Below are 25122 nucleotides of genomic sequence, written 5' to 3' on the forward strand. Positions count from 1 at the left end.
TTAGCTTCTGTCAAATTTTTCCGTGAAATTGCCGAGGTAGATGACATCTAGCAATGACTCAATTGACATGGCAAATCCACACGAAAATCCATATCCATTTGAAATAAAATTTATTATAAATATATTAATTTGAAATTTTTCTTGATATTAACTCTTTAGAATACCAGACCTTAGCTTTTCAAAGTTTCCCCATAAAAAGTAAGAGAAAAGGGTGGGTGGAAGGTGGGCAGCACTCTTGGCGAAGAAAAGAAGCAGGCCAAGCGTTCTGGAAAAGAAAAATAGAAAGGTGGGCGGGTCATGATGATTACCTGCCGAATATAGGCAAGATGGGGGGCATCATTGACATGGGGAGATTTCAATGGTCTATCCCCACACAAATTTAAATGTGCTTTTCAATCCGTGATCAAAACCCGAATCGAGGTCCGACGAATTTGTCGGAATTCGCTGCCAATCCGGGGCCGGCTCCGCGCGATCATTGATCCAGGTTTTGGCTAGTACGGCGTTTTCGAAATCGGCTCGAGCGATATCCCGTCTCGATAATTATTAGATGTTATTATTGCATGGGCAATCGGGAAGAGATTCGTTAATTATCGAGATAATAACAATGTCGTGATTGGAGAGAACCCGTGAGAAAATCACGGGTCGAATCCCATGATAAAGATGCAATGACAATCAACAAAGATTCCTGGTCCATGCTTTATATGATGGTCCACATGCAAAAGAAATCGTTTTTCATTCTTCTTTTTTAAATTAATAATCAATTCTTAACCAATAATTAACCAATTCTCTAAATGCATCTCCATCAGCCTCCACATGCAAATTGGCATAATTAAAATTTTTTAATCAATCAGTTAAACATGCTTAGCATAAATAAATAAATAGATCGTTTTAAACATGCCTGACAAACTATTTTTTTTCTCAAGAATCGACGTGGAATGCAACTCGAGGTGGGCAAGATTTGTTATAATATTTTTTTATTTGCCAAGTTGGAACAAAAAAAACGAGTAATTAAAGTTTTTTAATTGGATTCAACGATGATGACAGCTATGATTCTTTATAGGTTGGCTTGCACTAATCAAAGGCGATTAAGGCTTGTCTCATTGCTGATGAATGCGGTGCTGTCGGTAGAACAAAAACTAGGCAAGTGAGGTACTTCGTAAATCAACGTTCTTCAGGTCCGTTTATTTCGCAAAAAATAAAGAAAAAATAATAAAAAAGGTCCCTAAACTTTAGCTCAATATGTAATATAGTCATTGAACTTTTAATTTATTCAATATGGTACATGAATTAGAACTCAATATGCAATGTGGTCAATGGACTTCCAGTTTGTTTTATGTGGTTCCTGGACTTTTACTATGTGTTTAGTTTAGTTCTTGATTATCCTTAAACTTCAATTAATTGAAGAATAATATTGAATATTTTTATCTAATTCGGGGACTAAGCTGAACATCCACCAAAAGTCTAGGGACCACATTGAATAAATTAAAAGCTCAAAGACCACATTGCACATTGAGCTAAAGTTCATGGACCATATTGAACAAATTAAAAGTTTAGGGATCACATTGCATATTGGGCAAAAGTTCAAGGATTATTTGTGTTACTACCCCAAAAAATGAATGATTTGGAAGATATTTCCCTAAAAATGATCATTCGTATCACTTATAATGATTAGTCAACGAAAAGCATTGTCATTATCTATAATAATTATGTTTAAATATTTTTATGAATGATAAAAATATATTTCATTCATGCATTATTTTAAGTAATATAAACGATCATTTCTAAAAAAATTTATTAAAATTATTTATTTTTCTCGAAATAAATAAATAAATAAATTTTATTTTTTTATGTGGAGCAGTTGCATCAAAGCATCTCTTTTTGTCACGCGAGATCTACTTTAGGGAATTATTGAATATTCTCCAATTTTTTGGTGGTCCTTTTTTTTTTATTTATCGAAGTTTGGTGGTCCTTTCAGATGCCAACTCTTCTCAATCTTGTCGATGCGTTCACCATAGGAACGGCCCTAATTGGCGAACAAGCATCGAGAAGTTGTCGGCCACTCATGTGCTGTTGATGGGCCAGGCCCATGGGCATCTGTGGCCCATGATCGTGTGCCATTTTCACTTAGAAACGGCAAAACGAGCCCAAAAAGAGGATTAGGGCGTTCTTCATATGAAGGCGTTTGAATTCAAGATTGCAATCCCAAGTTGAGCCTCAAGATTATAGAATTTCATGTAAGTTGTGGTTACTCTCGGAAAGAATGGGCTTTTCCACATGGTTGGTGTGATCCGGAGCTTGTGGGAGGGGGCTCGTGTTCTTTGTACGGTCCTCGGTTTGGTTGATATCGAACTCCTTTGTGCTCTCTCGGTTCGTGCGGGATAGGTGGATTTTGGTCGGGCCCCGCGATTTCCCCCTTTCTCATTGCCACATAGATCTAGATGTGATTATTTTCTTTAATTCTTGTTAGGTACTAGAATTATATTGTGAAATTCGGGAAAGTGTCAGAAAAGTCCTAAACCTTTTGCATTTGTGTCAATTTAGTTATAAACCCTTTTTTTGTGCCAATTTAGTCCTTCTGGCTAATTTTGGCTAAATATTGCTGACGTGGACGCCGGGCGGCCTACATGGCACCGCCGGCGATGACGTGGATAATTTTTAATAATATTTTTCGAAATTTTTTTATTTTTTATTTTTTCTTTTCTTTCCCTTTCTTTTTTCTTTTTTTCCTTTTTTCTTCTTCCTCCAGCCGGTCGCCGGTCCAGCGACTAGCCATTGGCGATGCTCGACCCTCGTCTAGCCCAGCGCGAGGCTTGAGCCCTCGCCGGGGCTCGCCCTCGCGCAGGCGAGGGTCAGCCTCGCCCAGGCCAAATCTGGCGAGGCCGACCCTCACCCAGGCTAGGGCGACCTCGTCGGGCATCACCCGCGCTAAGGCAACGCCTGGCAAGGCCAGGCCAAGCCAGATCTGGCAAGGGGAGCCCTGGCCGGAGCTCACCCAGGCCTCGCCTGGTTTGGCTAGGCGACGACGACCCTCGCCCAGGTGAGGGTAGCCCGCTGGCCCTCGCCCAAGTGAGGGTAGCCCGCCGGCCATGGCCGGTCACCGGCAAAGGGAGGAAGGGGGGAAGAAAGAAAAAAAATCAGAAAAAATAATTAAAAAATCAAAAAAAATATTAAAATTTTATTTAAAATTGTCCATATCAGCGCCGACGATGCCACATAGGCCGACTGGCATTCACGTCAGCAAAATCCGACCAAAATTAGCCGAAATGATTGAATTGACACTAGTTCAAAATGTTTAGGATTAAATTGGCACAAAAAAGGTTTAGACTAAATTGGCATAAATGTAAAAGGTTTAAGACTTTTCTGACACTTTTTCCTATGAGATTTGGTACTTGACTTGATTAACCACGTGGTCATAGTAGAGGACTGTCATTTGCCTCCTAAACTAGCCGGCTCATAAAGCAAGGAGGTCCAAATGGTCGATCGAAGTCGGCCTGATTTGTCTTGATGGGTGGGCCACCGGTGAGGAGGTCGCCAGGTTTCTCCATGTGGCACAACCCAAAATTATTAGCTTCGTCCATTTTTTTGGTGTTCAATGCAATTTATATTGCTTGTTTATATCATCATCACTTTAGTTTTGTTGCTTCAATCGGGCGTTTGGTGCATTTTGAGCACTCGATCAATCCCCAAAGAGAGTTTAGTTTGATAATCCTTAGGGCCCATATGTATTTGCTAATCAGTGATCTAAACTTGTACATCAAATTGGAAAGACGAATGTGCTTATCATTTGAGCAATCCTAAAAAATTTTTGAAGCATCGGCCTCGATCAAAAAAATAAAATCTCGAATGCTATGAATTAATAAGTCAAAAGTAAAAAAGAGCGCCCCCAAAAAACAAGTGGAAAAAATTATGACACGACTTTGACTAGCATTATCGAGGGGCGAATTACGCTTTGCCCCCACCTGAATTTGATATTTGTTACGATTGCCCCCCTGGTTTTCCATCTTTTTGCAACATCTCCCTTGAATTCCGAAATCGGTCGCGACACTGTTCTCGGCGCCGACGACTCCACTCCGGCCATTTTCCGGCCAGAGGTCGAGCTAGCCTCCGGGGAACATTGTAAAGATTGGAAAAAGTCCAGGGCCAATTCCGAATAACTGCCAAAAATCTGGGGCCAGAATGTAATTATTCCCGCAGCGCGGGGGCGGGCGACAAAAAACCGCGACTCGCGTTTTTCTACTGCCTCCGTCGCCTCTCCCTCTCTTGCCCCGTCGCTGATACGCCGATGGCGACGCTTCAGCTCCAGTTTCAGCTCCGGCGACGCTCGACGGCGGCGCTGGCTCCCCCTCCTCCGCCGTCTCGAGCTTCGGCTTCCAGGTTCCGTCCTCCTCCTCCTCGGCCTCTCCCGAGCTCTTCCGTCGCCTTCTTATCCGCCCTCGCCGTCCGCCCCGGGAGAACCCGCGCCGCCGCTCTCCTTCGCCCGCTTTCCGATTCCCGGCGCCGGTTGCCGCCGCCGTGTCGAACAAGCGGTTCAGGTAACCTCGGCTTCCTCGCCTCGCCCTTCTTTCGGCCTTAAAGTTGCACAAGAATGGTGGGTTTTCTGTTCGGACTTCCCGCGAGCAGCTGGTGCGCCCGTTGTTGCATTGTGCGCGTTCGATCAATTTCCGCGTCGCATGCTTCTGTAATGAACTTTTGATATGGAGCGAAGCTTGTGGAATTGGAAGGGAGACACGTGTGGAAGGAACCTAATCGTGTGTTTGTCAGATATGATATCGCAGCTCGAGCTCGAGAAGCCGGAGCAGAGGCCGGTCAAGCGGGCGAATGGGATTTACTGGATTATACTCTTGAACCTTGGGATTTATGTAGCAGATCACTTGTTTCAGGTACTGAAAATAATTGGGTTCATCTCATTTGCGAAATTGAAAGCTGCCCGGCGTTGATTTCGGCTTGTTTAAAATCTTGCTGCCAATTGCGAATCCTTGTCGAGCGGCAAGTCGAAAAAGAGCAGAGCTTGCGATGTTGTGTCTACGAATGACACGTTAGGGAAGTGTGTTTCGTGTTTCAAGGCGATGCTGCAGCTCCGACGGAGAAGTAGTGAGTTCTCGGAAGCTGGAGTAGGTCTATCAAATGCTAATCTTGGGATTGCGAATTAGGCCTTAAGGGACACTTCCCTGGTCTCTGCATTCGGTATAGTTACGGAAATGTAATCCTAAACGAAAAGATAAAAGGTTGTCTGCCTGTGTATCGGAGCTTAAGTTGCTCTGTGGTTGAACATGACAAAATCTCTAGAACTCAGAAGTCTAACATGTGAATCAAAAGATGAAGGTTGGAACTTTAGGGAGGGGATCCTGTTTAGGTGTTGCATGTCCTATTTGGTTGCACCATAAGAAATATGGATGCGGGGTCTCGATTGATATTAAAGCTCACCTTTCTGTTTTAAGAGGACTCTATTTTGTCCATAATCAGCACGTTACATAGGGTGCAGGCGGACTGATAAACTGTTTTCTGTAATCTCTCTTTACTTTTTTAGGTCCAGGGAATCAAAAGTCTCTACTTGTACCACAATTGGCCTACTTGGTACCAGTTTGTGACAGCAACATTCTGCCACGCTGATTGGTGAGGCTGTTATGACAAGTTCCACTTACAGTGGTCGCCTTCTGAATTTGTAAGTCTTATCATCGTGCCTCGTGTCTAACTCAGGAACCATCTCTCAAGCAACCTCTTCTTCTTGTACATATTTGGTAAGGTCTTTTATATTGGGATGGATTCCTGGCTTTGATTCATCCTGAAATATGACTCTACTCTTTCTCTGTGGTTAGGTAAACTTGTTGAGGAAGAGGAAGGAAATTTCGCTTTATGGTTTTCCTACATTCTAACGGGGGCCGGAGCAAACCTCGTCTCATGGCTTCTTTTACCAAGAAATTCAGTTTCTGTCGGAGCCTCTGGTGCTGTTTTTGGGTTATTTGCCATTAGTGTGCTTGTGAAGGTGAGCCAAAGCGTCGTCAGCTGATCAGCAATTTATGTCTTGTGGAAATTTTTAACTCCTCCATTTTTCTGATTGAAGATGTCATGGGACTGGAGGAAGATCCTTGAAGTGCTCATATTGGGCCAGTTTGTTATAAAGAGGGTAAGCATTCATTCTTCTTCAAATCATATTCTGAGCACGTGAGAAGACTCGAAGGTCGAAAAAGAGTTTCTTCTGTAGCTTCAGTCCATGTTTATGCTATTCCCGTGTCCTTGATAGGTGATGGAAGCAGCCCAAGCTTCGGCAGGGTTTTCAGCCTCTTTGCATGGAAACTATTCCTTACAGGGTATTAATCACATAGCGCATCTCTCTGGCGCTCTTGTTGGTGTGTTTCTAGTATGGCTTCTTAACAGAGTTCCGCCAGAATCCCCTAACCAGGATAAATCGATTCTCCAGAGGAAAATGGATGGGAAGTAAATATTCGAATGTGATCATACGTGTAAAAGTTCCCTTTGTTGTAATTGTCCGATTGTCTCGAACTAGAACAGTCCTTATTCATACCTTTGATTCCTTTTACTTGCTAGTAAAATGTTCATCGAACAGTCCTTATTCATACCTTTGATTCCTTTTACTTGCTAGTAAAATGTTCACGATGAACGGATCTTCACAGAGTGGCTGTCTACAGACTGTTGCCCTTTTGAAGCTCCATTTTCATTTTTTTTGACTTTTGTTGTGCATGTAGTATGTCTATTTTCCCCCGAAGAACCGAGATGCACTTCTCACATTTCCATTTCTATTTCTGTTTTTGAGTTTCCTTGTAAATTACTTTTAGGCTGAAAAACCCATAGAGGAGAACACTGCTAACATGATCTTTTTGGGTAGGATCAGTTGACCAAATCACTGATGCATAAGTGACGATTATACCGTGTGCGTCAGGTGCATAGCCAATGGAACAGGTTGAAATACAAAAGGCGTCTGGAAGCCGAGCATAACGAAGAGCATTCGTATTGACAAGAAAGTTTCGGGCTTCAAGTATCGAAGCAAAAGCTATAGGAGAGCAATGCAGCTGATATAGACTATTCAGTCGACTCTACAAGTGAACCGCTCTCAGTTCCTCCGAAGGATAGACTCGATGCAATCCTAACACGTTAGTGCTTGAAAGTCATAAGTTCGACTAATACTAGATCTACTGGAACTGTTTTATTAAACTGTTATATTAAGACCGGTTTGCCTAGCTTTCCCCTTTCCGACTTTCTGTCGTACATACGTGACAGTCCCAAGTAAGGCCATAAAGAATACTCGCGACATTTTCAAGTGCATTTGTACTTTTGAAGCTTTTGAAAGAAAAACCAAAAGTTATGGAAAACCAAATGCCAAAAGTAAGGAAAACAACGAGCGAGAAGCGACTTCTTTTGACCTCTCACATCTGACTCCTTAAAGGTTTAAATGCCAAATCTAAATCAAATAGAGGTTGCCCATTTAAAGAACCAACAGAATGTACTGAAATTTGCCTCGATCGTATAACAATAGCCACGTCATCCTCTACAGGAAATGGAAAAACTATTACAAGAACCTTTGCAACGTTTCTCAATCGAAAAAAAGAAGCTGATTATCCGTTCTTCGTTGATTATGAAACATTTCAGATATCAATGGGGAAGTTTATAGCCAATTTGCAACACTGATAAGGTGTCGCAAGAGGGCACTCTACAATAGTACTCGATGACACGGCTCATCTGCAGCCCCAAGGGAAAGGTGCAGTGTCATTCACTTTTCGCTGCCTTCTTGTGCAATGTGTTACTAAGAATTCCTCCGCTCTTGTGATTTTCACCCATTCCCGAATGACGATGGCAATTGAACCAAGCAAAACTCCCTCAGAAGCTAAATATTGGATACATGGGAGACCAAGTTCACTGTACACCAAATTTGGACAAGGCCGACTGGAATAGAGTCGAGAAGGTCTGAGACATACTCTGGTCATCAGCTTTGATCTTTACTTGTGCTTTAGCTGATGATGTATTAATTATACATTCCACCAGAAAATTTGAAGATTCTTCCGCTTTCTGACCAAAGAAGAAAAACTTAAAATTAGGGGATTGACCACCTGATGCAATGCAGTGGATGGAATGGCCTTGCATGTGCCGAAGAAGGGCTTGGGGTGTGATCAATGCCACAATTCCTTGTGGACTTACTGAAAATTCCTGCAGCAGGCGATGATATGTCTATCAGAAATAAGAAATCATAGAACAGCACTACCTACTTCTCAATTAAAGAAAATCAAACTGATAAATGTAATACTGTTGCCTGCCAGCTACCCCGGTTCAATACCGTCACTGATGCACATATAGAAGGTTCCTTAGTAGATGATTGTCATTCACTCGGTGCCAGTAAATGGATAACAAACTAACTATATAGTTAACAAAAAAAATATCAAAAAAGGTTCCAGATACTTAATGAGCTGCAACATTGATAGCAAATCTTAATCATAGCATATGAGATTACTTGAATAGATTATCGCGTTAAACATGATAGTTGACAACAAAGAATTGATATCTATCAAAACAGCATCAAAAACCTGAGTTAAGGATATTGGTAGCTGCCGCCACTTCTGCTGAAAAGTTCCTGGATCTAGCACAGCCTTTGGATTAAGGCTCAGAGGAGGAGGTGAAGGGGCAGGCGCAGGTGTGACTGATAAACCAAGACCGAGTAAATCATCAATGGCCAAACTAGCAGCTGGCACATGACCTGGTAGACCGGATGTTAAATTTACTAGATCTGATTGGATCTGTGAGGTAGGAACAGATGCAGGTGCATCGTATAGAGGAGCACTATATGCAGAACCGTTGCTGCTGAGGGCTCTGCCATCTTCCTTCTCAGAGGTACTCAAAAGCAAATCCTTGTCATTTGCATCAACTTGCTGTGCAGGAACAACAGTATCTACAGCATCTGCTCCAATGGATAAGTTACTAAGCTCGTCTGCGAACTCAAATGGGCCACGATGCTCCTTATCCGTAAACATGTAAGACGGCTGCAAGCAATTAGAAAGGAGTTAATTTGACTCCCCATAGTAAATCCTAGCATAACAGGTCAACGTTTGAACGTATTCAACACCAATATAACTTAGACAATCAGATTGAAGAGAGAAACTTTTGATAAGAAAAGATAGATAGGAAACCAGTATGAACGGAAGTACTTCCTCATCAGAACATTTTTTGACCTCCTCCAGAGAACTTGGCAAATATATGTAAAAATCTATTTTAGGGTAATCAGAGATTCACAATGAAAACACATAACTTCTTTCTGCGTAGATCCAGACAATCTAAATGCAGAAATAGATAAGCACAAAGGACATTATGCTGGATTAAGCAAAAATACATTGGATGGCCAGTAAATGAATTTGCTTAGCAGAATGTTTTGGATGTTTGGAGACAGGAGAGTGAACTGGAAATGAAGCCAAACGTCTAGGGAGATCATTTTTCCAGCTGAAGGATTCATTAAAAAACTTGTTCATTTCACAATAAAGATAGGACCTGCATCTTTTCTCTTAGCAGGCTGTAATTCCAAAAGGAAGAGAAAGCAAAAGCCTCCGATCATCCAGGAATAAAAGAACAGAGCAATTTATACATTTCACTCAGAATATTAAACGAATTAAGGCAAGTTCTGTTTAAAACAGGCAGACAGCTCCAGCTCTATGGAAGGTGCATATAATGGGCAAAGAGTCGGAAGAAAAATGCAGAAATATAAGCAAAATATAGGCATCTTACTTAAATGTGACAAAACTGTACAAGAGGGAATAGAAGTTCCTAAGAAGATAGAACACTAGTCACCTTCTGGTACACAACAGATAGACTGTTGAACTCATCAAATATCCTGTCTTTGATTTCACTGTTTTGAGTATCGGCAAAAACTGAAACAGCTTGCTTGGGAGGGTTCACAACACGTTCTGCTACAGATGCATTATACTGCAAAAGCCTGTAGTAGAACAAGGCTCTATCATGAACATCCTGCAATGGGAGATTGATAACAACTAGCAGGTTAAGAATCCATTGTAAAGCGTATTATGTCAACACACAGAACGATTCCTACCTGGTGAAAATCAGCAAGCCCTGCAGCTAATGCATCTCCAAGGGCTTTCTGAGTCTCTGGTGGCCTTTTGAAGAAGCATTTCATCACAGCTGTTAAGAGATGTAAACGGACCTGGGGGAATAAATAGCACCAAAGGTTACCAAATGGTATGGCTAAGAATATTATTTTTAGATAAAATTGACCTTGTCTGCAGAACCACAAAGTCAACTTTTTTTGTAGAACCACAACTGATTTGTGAGAATAAGTGACTACTAGGAGACAGCTTAAGCACACATGGATATAAATGAAAGTTTTGTCACTATTTTGCTGTTGCGCAATACTTTACTTTTCAGAAAAACCAAATTTTCTAAGCAAATTGATCTCTTTGTTCCTTCCTTGATATAGGGGCATCGAGAGTTTTAACTCCATATTTCCCCTTCCCAAACCATTGGAAAGCAAAGCAAAAAGAGAGAAAAGATTAGACAGGATGTTCAAATTAGCGCACATTTAACAAGCGACGGACGAATCTAGAATACACCAAATGTAACGGAGGATGTCTTGAAATCTGGTTACTACACTGTTAAATGAAGTCAGCAACCAATAGGTATACCATGCAAGTTAGATCACTTCCAAGTTTAAGAGTAGGTATGGATTTGCTAATTGAGAAACATAAATAATGATAATGAATCTACGATGCTTTTCATATGAGTGATCATAATAGCAAGAGGCTTGAAGTTCTCGACAGCATACAAGATGAGGTACATATTCAGTTAGAAAATGCAAAGAGAGGTACCAATTGCACACTGGCACTACGATATATGTTTTCAAGTCCCTCAAGAGATAGACATTCATCGAATCATCACATAAAACTTAATCCATCAAGTGTGAGGAGATCCTTTGCCCTTTTACATGGAGGTCGCATCATTTTAAGCCCAACAAGCCACAAGGAAGGCTGTGGGCCATATACACTAGCAGAGAATGAGACAATAATAGTGCGGTAAACCAGCGTCATATTACCTCAGAGGAGTGCTCATCTTCCCAATTTTCAATCAGGCTTTCCAATATATAAGGAGCATCATCCATATCCTGTGAATATTCCCCCAACATCCATATAAGAGCTGCCTTCGCCTTTGGCTCTTGGACATTATTGGAACTGATATTTCCAACAACAGCAATGCAGTCTTGGCTCCATTGAGGATATTTCCTCAGCAAATCTTTTACAAGAACCTGCATCACAATTGGACTCAGATCAATAAGGCCAATTTCACAGCCGTAGCATGGACAAATTCTTGTGAACAACTACCAGAGTCTCTGCCGTCACATAGTCCTTCTCCATTTCTAGAAATTGAAGAAGCCTATCCACAATGGCATTAACATCATACTGCTGAAGCGCAATCTTTCCAACAGCACGAATTGACTCCCTTGCAATAGGAATGTCAACATTCGCAGCATATTCACATAGCTCTGTCACTGAGATTGACCCAAGAACACCAAGAATCAGTAACAATCAAAAGATAACATGATAGGATGTGCATATGTCCTGACAAATTTTCCCTCCTCCAAATACTCCAAGGTGGTTCAAAGTGAGTCAAGGTTGTGTTTACTCACCAATTTCATAAGTGTTACTCTCATTTGCGACCGCTGTCAGCATCTCGAGCTTCAACTTCTTCACATAAAATGGCTCGTTGTATTGGCAGTAAAAGTGTTTGTAGTCTGAGGAAAATAAAATTGGTGCACGCATCACTAAGAGATGCAGATGGCTTAAAACCGCGTAGGATTGCTCCGGACTGCCGGAGCTCACAAGTGTGAGCAAAGGGGCTTTAATACGTTCATAGACCTAATCAAGCCAAAAATAAAACCGAATTCAGGGCTAGGAACTGCGAATTGCTGAGCAAATAAATGATAACCATGCAACAAAATTACAAAAGTATCCATCTCAAACATTTAAACACATAACATTCATTCACTTGAGTAGTGTACATATAAAAAGTCTGCAGACGTATCACACACATCAAAATAGAATGGAGTTAGAAATAGAAGATGAATAAATCTAATTGGAATCCTGCTCACTAGCTTGAGAGCCACCATATATGCTTTTTCAGCTATCTTCTTTGCAACTATATTATGTCCGGTCAGCACCTCTTTATTAGAAACTAATTTTAGTTTGTCATGAGTGATGCCTTCACGAACATGACCAAAATTCAAGCAGGCTAGCACACCCAATATGTCATTTAGGCAACTCAATCTTTCAAGAACTAATGAATCGGAGGTCCTCTTGAATTCTGGAAGTTTTCAATATGCAATGGCAGCAAAATAACTGCTAGTATAATACCATATTTTGACATTGAAAAAAGTTGCAATAGGCACCTGCTGATGAACGTCAGTCATGGACAAGGTCAGCTGTAGAAACACCTTGATGGTTGCCAAGACAACAGCACCATTAGCATGTTGAAGTCTATCTTCAAGGAGGTTCATGATGTCAAATATCTCATTGCTATCTGTCGGTACATACTTAGCAACTAACTCCAACAGGAGAGATTGGGCCCACTCACTGAATTCCTTAATCCTGCATGCAGCCAAACATTTACATTCTACTTATGACATCCCACGCTGTGAAGAAAATTTTATGCTCTAATGAAGTGAGCCAATTGCTCAAGGACGAAAGCATCATAATGCATCCTAACAGCATTTCCAAGCACAAGTTATCCTCTTGGAGAAAACATCAACACAAACAACACAACTATACAATGAGTAGCGACAGATTAGTCATTGCAGGGTATTCGGATGCCAAATATGCCAATACTCAAAGCTTGCATTTCTGACCCCATATAGAGTTTTCCACCTCAAAAATCCGTATAACCAGGAATAAATTCAAACTTGTCAGAAAAGGCCCAATTAAGTAGATCAGGCAATTCTATCAACAGCCCAGATCGCAGTTATATGCTCTAGATTTTTTCTTTTAAAAAAAAAATTGGGGGCTTATTTATGTAATCGTCATTTGAGCTTACTTCTATGTAAACTAAGTTAAGACTTATAAGTGGCATGCATCCTCTAATATTAGTTTCTGACGACATTAAGAGGTACATCATCTCATGCTGCGGTTAAGAGATACCAACTAAGGCAGGTTTATGGACTAACAAAACAGCTCGCCAGACCTCAGACTACTGTCATCAAAGTACAAATTTCAATCAATTCTAGCTCCTAATGAAATTTGTACAAGCGGTAAAACATATGGCAATTGCAGATACCGATTCAAAAAGAAATAGATGAGTGGCTTGCTAATTAAAGCTTCTCTCTCCCTGGATGCTTCCTCAGAGTTGCTTGCCTCCAAGGTCCATATCTCTTGTAATGCTGCCAAACAATTTGCGATGACCTAATAAGACAACAATGTTAATCTCGTTCTGCAAAAGAATGGGACAATACAACATATGTAGATAAAAGGAGGTCATTGAGAAAAGATCGGGTAAACATGATCCCACCTGGGTGTCAGGGTCTTTCAGCATCAAATGCTTAAGCATCGCTGGAAAGTCTGCATCAATACATGTCGCAGCTGAAATATGATACAGTTTCAGAACCCCAATCACTGCCACCGTTCTCACATAACTGTTACTGTCCTTTAAACCTGAACCCAATGGGCCAACCAAGTACTCGACCAAGTTGGCAACTCTCAACGAGCACAAGCTTCGCAGTGCAAGCCCACGAATCATTGGATCCTCATCCTTGCAGTCCCTCTGAAGAAAATTAATCGTCAAAAGTGCGAGATCTGGATTGACCTTGGCATAGTTCCCAACATAGAGATAACACATCTTCTTCAGGACTATATCTGAAGTTGAGGAGCACATGACCATTTCACCGAAGACAGACGAGACATCAATTCCTACAGTCATGTAGGAGATCACTTTCTTGAACAAATCACGCTTGGAGTCATCAACACCCGGAGCTCGACTTCCAGCAAGCTGCCGGAGTTGTGATTTTAGATCCGAAACTTCACCTTTTCTGCCATTATTTGGATTTATAGTGAGAAAAAGGAGTCATCAAATCCAAATACTTCTTGAAACAAAACCATCCTCAATATGACCATTAAATAATGCAAAAACCCAAGAAAATTTCCTTCTCATCAAGCGACCAAAGTACCTATTTGGGGGCTGTGTTTGAGAGGGCTAAATTAATACGTCAAAAGCAACAGCAAAAGCAAAAAGCCCAATCGCACCAAACAAGCCGTTAGATTTTCTTTCTCAGCTTTACTCACGAAACAAACCATTTGGGACAACTAAATCCTCCCATTCATAAAAAGTGAAACATCAGACCAGACGGAATCACCAAGATAGGAGAAATTTCACTCTCGCTAACTGGGCAATTCTCTTCTAAAGCTCCAGAAACTGACAGAAACATGAATAGTACCACAAGCATCCAGATTATGGTCACACATATCAACACTAGGAGTTCTAAGCATGTTCTTCTATCTCCATGCAAGAAATGGAAATGCTGAGTAAATGCATATGCATCAGAACAATCCGAGAAGAAGGCTCGATGACGTAGACAATCGCAAACGATAGCAAGCGGAGCATTGAACTGAAATTTCCAACTCGATTTTCTCGATTCCAACTCCAGGAAAAACAAATTATCCTGCGCCGATATCGGCTCCTAGGCAGCTTTCGCTACAACGATTAAGAATGCGACATCCAATTGCACCGAGGCCGACCCAATCGCGACCAAAACCGCGATCATCACTAGAGATCGCAGCGAACGACGCAGAAACAGAACCGGAGGCGATTCCTCTTCCGAGAGAAGTCGATCGGGCGCGGAACTGCGGGGGCGATGGGATCAGGACTCACCCGGAAGGCTGGGACGGCGACGGCGACCGCTGCGACTGAGCCGGCGGAGCCATGGCGGCGGTTCCTCGGAGTCGGCGATCACGAGCTCCGCCCAGGCGCCGGCGAGAGAGATCTGGCAATTGAAGCGGGGAGAGGGATCTCCGGCGGGCGAACTCGAAGCTCGCGCGAGCCTCGGATATGGAGGTCGAAGAAGGGAAGGCGACGATGAAGTTCACGTCGCGAGGAGGTTTCCGTCCGTCACTGACTGCTCCGTGAACAAGCTATTATAGATCGTGTGCTTTTACGCCGTGCCGTTTTGGGGACGAAGAGGGCGTGTGTTTTTTGGCCAGCGGAGGACGACTGTGACTAGAAGAAGAAGGTGAAACGACCCTCCGTTTCGGAGCTGAGCTCGCTTCATGCGACAGACAAAATGGCCAAACGACTCAAAAAAGGTAAAAATCTAAAGGGATGATCATCACACAAATTTTCAACTCAGAGACTCGGTGCGCAAGTACCGTCCCGAACTTTCAATTTATTTAGTGCGGGCCTGGACTTTTAACCCCCGCACGAAGTATCGCCCCGACATTAAACTTTTCAACTAAGAGAGAGGCTACATTCGGTAACCCTTTGCCATAATTTTTTGGGGGGCCTCATGGGCTTTGGACATATGTAAGAAGGACAAATGTAAGTAACCTTGGCAAATTTTTTGGGAAAAGCATTTAGATTTTTGTAACCTAATTTAAGTAAGTCGGCCAAAAAAAATCCTAATTTAAGTAAGATTTTTTGGTTAAAAAAAAGTAAGATTTAGGGTGAAAATAAGGATTTGAATAAAGATCAAGTGATTTTAGTGCTTTAGTTAACCTTAACGTCAAGGAGAAAACATAATAAAAATTTAATTGTACTTTTTCAAAATTGCTTTTACGCACAATCTGTCAATCACATTTTCGCCATAAAGATTTTAGGAGTATTTCCTGACTATAAAACGGCCAAGTCTCTAAATTAGGGCACCGGATTTTGGGAAAAAAGCCACGCCCGCGAATGCTTCGTCTTTCCTCCAGAAGACTCGGAGAGTTCACCGGCGGAGAGCTAAAGGGAGGGGAGAGCCGAGCTCCGGCCGACGCTCGACTGGTAAGCCGCTCCGTCGTCCTTCCTCACCTTCCTTCCTTCCTTCCCTCTCGTTCTCGTCAATGCTCTGCGTTTGTCCGGCTCTCTTTTGATTAGCTAGCTAGGCAGATTGGGTTGTTGCTTTGACTGTCGAACCGACGCGGATTGCGTGCGCGTGCGCGTGCGAGATTGATGGTTTTGATCGTGGGGAGCAAAGTTGGGCGTCGCGGGATTTGTCGAAGCGGCGCGTCGGGTTTGTGATTTGAATAACCGGGGTTCTGCCATGTTGAATTGGGTTTTTGTTGACCGTACGTGTTGTTCGAGTCCTGGAAAATGGGGCGGTGCTGCCCCTTGCTTACAGAACGAGGTCGTGTCTCATGTTCCTTGTGGTCTTTTGTGGTACAGGCGGGGGAGAAAGGTCTATATTAGGAGAGCATGGCGGAGACGAGCAGAAGTGATGATATTGACTTCAAGTGGGGTAGAAAGAAAGGGGTTAGCGGAAAGAAAAGAGGGGTTCAGTTCTACGATTCCTTTTATTTAGATGGCGTGGAGTACAATCTCTACGATTGCGTCTACCTGTTTAAGGAAAGCGAGCCTGAGCCCTACATCGGGAAGCTCGTAAGAATATGGGAAGCTCCAGACAAGTCGAGGAGGGCGAAGATTCTCTGGTTTTTCCGGCCTTGTGAGATCGTCAATCACCTAGGAACCGAAGAGCTGCGCGAGAATGAGTTAGTTTTGGCATCTGGTGAAGGTGTAGGTCTTGCAAATGTTAATCCTCTGGTAAGTACTTGTTTTACGATGGTTGCAAATGCTGTCCTATACTTGATCAAAGTTGCTGTTTAGAAGTTGTCTACATGCTTGAGATGGTTGCTTTGGCATGATTCTGAAGTTCCTTTTACATTATAATATCTACTGATGTCAATGATCTAGTCTCTCATGTATGCTCGCTAATTTGCGACAGAAATGCTGTTGAATATGGCAATGCGATCCCTGTTAGAGTTACATTTTTGTGTAAATGTTTGGGTTAAATTGGACTTCCAATTTTAAATGACATTGTTGTTTGTTTCTCTGGAAACCAACCTGGAATAGCCGTTTTCAGTAATTTCTTGTACTTTCCTTTACTTGGGGATCCTGTAGTATGACCGTCTATGTCAGGGCATCCAAATACTAATCAAGCGCATCATAGTACTTGAGCGTCTAAAAAGTTGGTAATAGTCCCTCCAATTTCACACGTTAGTAGGTAAGATTGTTTAAATTTCCGGAGTTTCCTCATTCGCCACTCCATTAGGGGGAGCATATTACTTAATCCTCTATACTGAATTTCGATCTCTTTCACTACTTCACACCAGTACATCTTCAGAAGTTGGACAAACCTTTCAATTATACTAAGAATAAAAAAATGAGCAAAGGGCTTTGAACTCCCAATCTTGGGAACGTTAATGTGATAAATGTTAAATCACACTATCAGCTAACAATTTTTCTTTAGATAAGTTGCCTGAAGTCCCACTGTTCCTACTGAGCTTTTGATTTGTATGATTTTTTTTCCCTAGCCATTGTATTATGCCACACCCACCATGTTTTTCAGTGGCGATTGAGTTGATCCTGTTTGATTCACCTATCAAAAAAAGAAGAAATAAAGAAAGAACGAATTGAGCCTATTGAGTTTGAACGATTTCTTTTATCATCTTTTATTTGAATATCGGCCCTTTCTGATCTAGTGTTGTTTACCATATTTTTGGTTGGAGCTGTTTCCTCTATCAAAAGTAATTTGGTTTGTTATCTTAAGGTGTCGTCCCTTTGGTTGTGGAAAGAATCTTGAGATTTATTTCTGTATATCACATGCATAAATATACACGCGAGTACGAAGTAGATGCAGAAATGCTTTATGCCCTTGACACCCCAAGCAATAAACAATAAACAAGTAACAGAATAGATTAAGCCTATTCTTTGGTGAAAACATAAGGGTTTCAATCTAGCTCGTTGTGCTCCTGTAATTGCAACTTATTAGTTCAATCTTCCAATCAAGTTTGAGTTGCACCTAGAGGGATCTCTAAGGATTTTTTATGAGTCTGCCTTAATAAGGATTGTACTATTTACTTAAGTTGCTGCCTTAAGTTTGTTCTGTCCGGATGTGCTAAGTTATTAGATGATCTTTAAACTTGTCATTTCCTGTCTATTCTATGAGCTTTTACAGGAGACAGTGGCAGAATTAGCCACACTAGTTCACTTGAAGTTAAAATTTAGATGCTGACTAACATATGTACTGATATAGGAAGCAATTGCTGGGAAATGCCACGTCATCTGCACTTCAAAGGACAAAAGGAATCTGCAACCTTCAGATGAAGAGCTTCAAATGGCTGACTTTGTGTTTTTTCGTACATTTGATGTCGCGCAATGCAAAATAATGAACGAGATAGATGAGCAAATTGCTGGCATTGAAGGTATGTATTTTGCTTTTAGAGCCTACCATTGGATAATTGCTGGTTTTCTTATTATTTAATGAGAGAGAAATTGAGCTTTGCTTAGTTGGTTCTGATACCTAGGATTTATGGAAATTTCATTTTTGGTTATCACATGTAGGATGTTACTGCCACTTAGACCCGATCCACCCAAATATAGAGCATAGCTAAAACGGCCTTTTTGTTCGACTTAAAGACGAACTAAACATCTGTTAAGCTTACATAGGTCCCAACAGAATTTTATGGAACTGGAATCTCAAAGTAGGCCCAATATGGTCAAAGCTGCATATAGCGCTTGCTTAGGTGATGAGGCGAGGTGGGGCACTGAGATTCTACCTTTGTAAAGTTTGAATGAGGTGACAAGGAACGCACTTTTGGTGCTTTTGTCATTAGGTGCTGTTAACATTTTTGCTCACTTGATGGAAAGGTGAAGAAGTGACGAGCCTTGGACATAAAAGAAAAAACCTGTTGTCCCTCTATCCGGAGTAGATACATGCAGCATGGGCCCCGGTAGTGTAATTTTAAGCACTAAAATAGTGTTAAACCTGCTAAGGCTACTTCTCTCAGAAAAAGAAGTCAAAAACTAACACTGAAGGGTTTATCTGATTAATTTGGAATTTTAAGTGCTGAAAAGTTTAGTGAGTGCCAATAAGCATAAGTCAAGTTTGTTGGGTGCTCATTTAATATTAAATTAAGTAGGGGATTCAATAAAATTGTTTGATAAATGATTATAAATATATTTATTGAAAATTGGAATGATGTAACGCCAAGTTATCCTGTTAATCTCGCTTTCTTAAGATTGCCACTACTTTTCTATATTGCATTATAAACTTGCTCTAAGTATAAGTCCAATAAAAATTTTCCAGTTGAGGGCTTTTTCAGTATGCTGTATTCACATTTATGGCTGCATTTTTACATCTATAATGACACTGCCTTGAAACTTTTGAGATAGGTACAACCACCTAAAGCAATGGAAGATAAAAGGGGAAAAAAGATGAATATTCTCCTATTGCCATTGTCAACTTCGTGAATATAGATGTAAATTGAAGTGTAGGTGTATTGTTTATGCTTTAATAATGCTTGGCCTTGTTAAATGGGGATGATATTTTTAGATATCCATATTACTCATATTAGTTGTTTTTCAAATTGTCATGATTCCACTCTAGCATCTTTGATTGGATTGGGTTTTCTCTTAACATGACAATTACTATGTGCTTATGTGGAGCTTAACTAATGGTCTAGAAATGCTAGTCCTTCTCCATGGACATACAAGTGGAAGTCTGCGCAAGTTTGTTGAGAGCACGGAAACACTATGTAACTACTACGCTGACTAAATCAAAATATTAATAGACAAACATAATGGGTGTGACAAACCAAAATACATGTGGAATGAAAGGCATTTATCCAAAATGTGACCATAAATGTATTTTAGTTTGCAAGTGATGGTTCTTTATCACACAATAAAGGTATACTTTTTGGGAATTTTGGTAAAACTTAAAGATAATTGCTAAAAGACAAATGGTCACTAAAGCCATGTCTTAACTAATTGGGTTTGACTCTTTAATTAAGTAGGTTCATTCCTACTTAAGCTTTCAAGTGCTCTCTTATTGAGATCATTGCTGAGTGTGCTATTTATCGAGCACACTGAACATTTATGTAGTGATGAAACTTTTAATTTCCAGTACTTGATAGGATAATCAGACAAAATCATAAAGGAGTACTTGTGTGTGTTAAAACAATTGAAAATATATCTTTTGATCAAATGTTTTTAATCATCGCAGTTAAGTTCATCTTTAATAGAAACGGAAGTCTCAATCGCAATGCTGTTGAAAAGGTTGTCTCTCTTGACAAAGAGGACGAAGACCTTGGCAAAACCGCGTTGCCAAGTGAGGGATTGCCCTCTGGGTCAGGCACTCTTGAAGGAAAGAAGGTTGTTAAAGAAGAGGAAGCATCTCTGAACGCCAAAACGATTGGACATGCATGTGGAGATCATTTATTGGTTAAAGTTAAGTCTCCACGTGACAAAACAACCCCGCCGTTTGAAGTTGATCCCAAGCATATAAGTACACTTGAGAATGGCAATGACTATATGGTTAAACCCAAACCAATAGTTAATCCGTCAGTGCAATCTGACGATCTCAATAGGCCGTTGAAGAAACGAAAATTGGATGTTTCAAATATATCGTCGAGCGATAAGCGCAAGAATGATGGAGGCAAGTCAACCGATGTATTTGCTGTCGGGCATCAAACCTCAATACAAAGTGGAAGTGCATCTAAGAATGAAATGAAAAATAAATATCTCAATGAATCTCCAAGAGGAGAGAGAGGCCTCATTTTGAAGCCAGAGCAGAATTCGATGGACCTCTTTACTGGGAATTTGCATGAAGTGTCCTCTCATCAATCTCCTCAAAAGGATGACAAAAACAACCACAAAGCATTGCAAGCTCCTCTGCCGGTTGATGTTGTAAGTTCGCAGTTGGATATTTGTCAATTGAGTATATATTGTTTGTTTATGCTTCAACATATATACTTTTGCGGCCTATTTTGTCAAAGAGTGCTTTGATTGCATTTAAGGAACTTGCATTCCTTCTAAGAGTTCCTCCAGATTCAAGTAAGACTGTCAATCAATCGGAACTCATTGGAAAGATTATGGAGCGGGTGAAGCTTCTTTAGAATATTATAGGTGTATTTGTTTCACTGAAAACTTCGTGATAAAGGAACATAATTTCCATGGAAATCATTTCCAAGGAAAACGGTTTGTTTTTATTTGATTGGTGGTTGGAAAGTGATTTTCTTGTTGCTAGATTGGGAAGTCGTTTCTCCCTAATCGAAGCTTCTTGTTTTCAGTCCGTGGAAGATGTTTTTTGTAGATTGATTAGTTTTCGTCATCCAAGCACCGGAAAGTCGGAAAACAATTTCCGGAAACAGGTTTTCCTTCAAGCAAACGGACTCTAAATTGCAGATCGAATTTGACTCAAACGTAAGAAATCCATGTTGGGTCAATTATAAATGGTTGAGCTGGATGCAAAGGAGTTTTGTCTTCCAATGGCTTGGAGCTTGTGAATTAAAGGTCCTTCTAATTTGTCAGGAATTGTCAGGAATACACCACCCGTGGGTGTAAGTTGAACCCAACAAGTAATTAGATGATGTGGACCGTGACCACGTTAAGCATTATGTGAAGGACAAACATTTGGACAATATATAGTGACATGAGAGGGTGTTGTTGATATTCGGACCCTCGGTCTGACGTTATAATACCATGAGAAACAATCATTTTTCCCAAGAGCTTACGTTGTCAACCAACGTAACCGAGGAATGTATGTCAAGCTTCTATCCTAATAGGGCTATTAGTAAGGCCTTTTGATTGAAGTGGTGTTTGTTTTTGGTTGTGCTAATCTAATCTAATCCTTTGGCATTGATGTACATGTTCTCTTTTCCTTCTAGCCTTACTACTAACTTCAAGTTTCACTTTATAAATGCTCTTAAATGTATCAAACTTGTTGACAGGGGGCATAATTTTTTTCCAAATCTCTTTTTAGGTCATTTGGGTTTGTTTCTTAAATTCTTGTTTAGGCATTTTGGGTTATGATAGAGATTGAGAGTAATGGCGTAAAAGAATTTATATAGCTAACCCTGCTTGGAGGGACAAGGCTCGGTTTGTTGTTGGTGTTGTCAGTGGTAGTGGTGGCATGTCGGGCTCGTCGACACTTTCATGTATGTTGTATCATGATATCTTTATTTTTTTGACCAATAGTAAGTTTTCTAAGATGTTTATTTTCAGTTATTGTACAACTTTACTAACCTTATGATCTACGATTCATATCTAATTAAAAAACATAGGAAGTCAGACTCAGGCCACGCCCTTGCGGAATCACTAAGCTTATTGTTTGGATGGGGCTGTGGGTTTGCTTGCCACTGGACTATGGCACATTGTCCATGCATGTCCATTACTTGTATACCTTTTTGTTATTATGGAGGAGACTTTTTGGTCATGTTGGACAGAGGTGATTAGATTGATAATCGGAAGGCATGAGGAAAGCCTTGTGCTTGATCTAATTACTCAAATTATCTTAAGTTTTGGTTGGGATGGGTCAATTAGCGAAAAAACCTTAGCCTATGCATATGATGTGTTGTACTTTGAAGCCACTTAGCTTGTGATCAGATTTGGTTGAATTTTGCTAAGAAGAGTTTAGTGATCCAACCGGGCCCGAAAGCAGACCTCGTTTCACAAGGATAGATGACAATGTAGATTCAACTTTCCATCTGCTTGTGGGATCTAGGGTTGAATTGCGGGTTTTACCATGGCTACTTTTTTTGACGATCCTTACCTTATTTATCAATGTATGACAACTACTTTTCAAGCACTGGAAAAAGTAATATGGCGCAGCTAACGACCTATCTACATTATTCAAGAACCCGAGGTTGCCCCTTTCATTGTTGGAGGGATAGTACCTTTGTTGCCTTTTTTCCAGCATGCCATATTGGATATATGGAGAGAGTTGTAGTCAATAGGATTTTCCTATTTATGCCATCTTGAAAGGAAGAATCTGGAATTTTTTTTTCTTATATACGAGACTGGGATATTGGATTGATTCATGAGAGAATGCTATCCTGATATAAGTCAGTCTTTGGTCTTCTATGTTCGACCCCCCGTGGTCACTGCAAGCACTTTCTGTACTTTGGACCGCCAGGAGGTGTAAATAGGAGAAGTTTTGGAAAAAAAGGTTGCTAAGGGTGCGCATGAATACCATTCTATGTCCGGGAACTATTTCTGAACAGAAATGATTTTTTTGATTCTGTGCCCGGAAACAATTTCTGAGTATTTGAAGGCGTTTGATAAACTGTCCAAAATTTCTATTCCTAGAGTAGAAAAGAACAGAAATGCGTTTGGTAACTACACAAAATTTCTGTTCCCAAATAATATTTTAATAATATTTTGAATTGTTTACTTTTTTTTTTCTTTCTACCCATTTTCTTCTTTGGCCATGGCCGGTCGCCGGCGACCGGCCACAACCGAGGGCCGGCGAGGGCGTCACGGCCCTTGCCGGCCACCGGCGGAGGCGAGGGTCGCCCTCGCCGGCGAGGGTGAGGCCGAGCGACGGCGAGGTTGGCCTCGCCCAGATCTGGCGAGGCTTGGCCTCGCCGTCGCGACCCATGGTGAAGCCGACCTCGCCTTGGGTCGCGACGGCGAGGCTTGGCCTCGCCCGATCTAGGCGAGGCGGCCTCGCCCAGGCGGCGAGGGTCCAGCCCTCGCCCTCGCCGGCCCTGGGCTGTGGCCGGCCGCCGACCCAGCCCAGGGAAGAACAACACAAAAAGAAGAAAAGAGAAAAAAGAAAAAAAACTGATTCTCAAAATTGTGACAAGAAACAAGAAGTAACTTTTTTTTACTTCTTGTTTCTCTTCCAAAACTGTTTCTCGGCACAAATATTTGCAAAAATGTGCCCAGGAACAAAAAATTTACCGAACGCATTTCTGTTCCCAAACTATTCCTGGGAACAAAAGAACAGAAATTTTCACTATTTGGCACGTTACCAAACGGGCCCTAAGAGTGTCTATAGTGTTATTCAAGATGAAAGTCCAATAAAGAGGAAGTTTAGTAATCCTCTAACCCCACCCAAACAAAGGGGGATTGTTTTTATTCAATTTGAACCAAATCTAACTGAAGTGAAGTTCTAACATCTTAGCTTGGTTTTTGGATTTTAATGATGGAATAAGTCGTTTAAATGGAGATTGAATAAAACTGAACGGAATTGGTTTGACTTGAATGATATTTGTTTTGGTTTAGCCTGATCTTGGTTTGTAATTTATGGTAACAATTGATGGATATATAATTTGCTACGAAAATCTCTCAAATCCCTCATGGAACACCCTTATAGGAAGATTGCTACATGATTGCAAAGTTTGCTGCATGTATTTAGGAGTCTAGGGTTTATTATTTTAGAGTGATAATCTTTGTATGTATGTATGTAAAAGTGCACCAGGGGCTGCATCCCATTTGTGATCTAGAAGCTAGAAAACTTGTCTAACAAATTATAAAAAGAAAGACACTGTCTAGAGGGCGGCCTCCACAATGCCAAAATAAAGGTGGAAGGCCAAACCTTTACAGCAGTTATAGAATTTCCCTCATTTTCAGTAGCCTGCCTATTCGAAATTCAAGGTTGTATTAGGTTTTTATGTTTGCTAAGAAAGATGCTATACAAGCATCAGACTTTGAGCTTCACCTCATTGAATAGAGAGTAGATGGGGCTGTTTGCAGTATCTTAGGTTACATGATTATTTAAAGATTGATGGATTGGGTTTGGTGGTTCTCCCCTTACCATGGTGGTTGGTTTAATTTTTTTTCTTTTTACTTCCCTTTTTGCTGATGAGAAAAGGTTGAAAGAGTTGTAAATTGAAATCACCAACCAAAGGGTAAATGGGGTGAATAAGGTGAGAAGAATGGTCATCATAGAATGCATGTATTCAACTGAAAAGAGAAGAAACAAAATTAGCATGGTTAAAACGGACCGGATTGGTAGGTTGGAATTTGCTATGGGTTTCTGATGATGTGTAATCCTTGCTTTTACAATGATCTCTTACGGTTTTAGTTGTCATTAATTACTTCTTTCGTAGAGTATTCAATGGTGTTTCTTTACTGTACCTAAATTACCTATAGTTTCAAACTCTTATAATTGTCACAATATGATTAATTGCCAGTCATTTTTTTTAAGTTCCCTGGATC

The 25122-nt window shown here is 40.9% G+C and overlaps 3 protein-coding genes across 7 annotated transcripts in view; 2 read left to right on the top strand and 1 right to left on the bottom strand.

The window, feature by feature from the left end:
- LOC115684190 (protein ANTI-SILENCING 1) overlaps nucleotides 1-25122 on the top strand; it is a 58803-nt gene that overhangs the window by 26163 nt on the left and 7518 nt on the right. For all 4 annotated transcript variants that reach the window (XR_008815237.1, XR_008815238.1, XR_008815239.1 and 1 more), the window contains exons 2-5: nucleotides 15888-15966; nucleotides 16348-16722; nucleotides 18215-18383; nucleotides 20183-20865. Coding sequence is in view for 1 of the 4 variants with exons in the window: in XM_056306477.1 (XP_056162452.1) it covers nucleotides 16378-16722; nucleotides 18215-18383; nucleotides 20183-20865 (1197 nt within the window). In the remaining 3 variants the exon portion in view is untranslated. The remainder of the gene's footprint in view (nucleotides 1-15887; nucleotides 15967-16347; nucleotides 16723-18214; nucleotides 18384-20182; nucleotides 20866-25122) is intronic.
- LOC115684189 (rhomboid-like protein 11, chloroplastic) lies at nucleotides 4227-6686 on the top strand. 2 transcript variants are annotated; one of them, XR_008815240.1, is made up of 8 exons: nucleotides 4227-4532; nucleotides 4762-4880; nucleotides 5528-5613; nucleotides 5698-5738; nucleotides 5817-5983; nucleotides 6062-6124; nucleotides 6242-6523; nucleotides 6579-6686. XR_008815240.1 is itself a non-coding variant. In XM_030608889.2 (7 exons), the coding sequence occupies exons 1-7, from the start codon at nucleotides 4283-4285 to the stop codon at nucleotides 6437-6439; spliced, it is 924 nt and encodes a 307-aa protein (XP_030464749.1). In that variant the 5' UTR covers nucleotides 4227-4282; the 3' UTR covers nucleotides 6440-6633. The 2 variants fall into 2 exon arrangements, 1 of the variants encoding a protein (XP_030464749.1); XM_030608889.2 differs by having other exon boundaries at nucleotides 6242-6633.
- LOC115684231 (beta-adaptin-like protein A) lies at nucleotides 7441-15082 on the bottom strand. The gene is made up of 11 exons (XM_030608953.2): nucleotides 14860-15082; nucleotides 13504-14020; nucleotides 13273-13397; nucleotides 12392-12590; nucleotides 11633-11861; nucleotides 11328-11494; nucleotides 11042-11251; nucleotides 10046-10156; nucleotides 9787-9963; nucleotides 8535-8987; nucleotides 7441-8160 (listed from the first exon to the last, which is right to left on the bottom strand). The coding sequence occupies exons 1-11, from the start codon at nucleotides 14910-14912 to the stop codon at nucleotides 7870-7872; spliced, it is 2532 nt and encodes an 843-aa protein (XP_030464813.1). The 5' UTR covers nucleotides 14913-15082; the 3' UTR covers nucleotides 7441-7869.

This window comes from Syzygium oleosum, unplaced genomic scaffold, assembly GCF_021117445.2.
Source record: "Syzygium oleosum isolate NSW1041296 unplaced genomic scaffold, Sole_v2.1 Sole_v2.44, whole genome shotgun sequence".
Lineage (NCBI taxonomy): Eukaryota > Viridiplantae > Streptophyta > Magnoliopsida > Myrtales > Myrtaceae > Syzygium > Syzygium oleosum.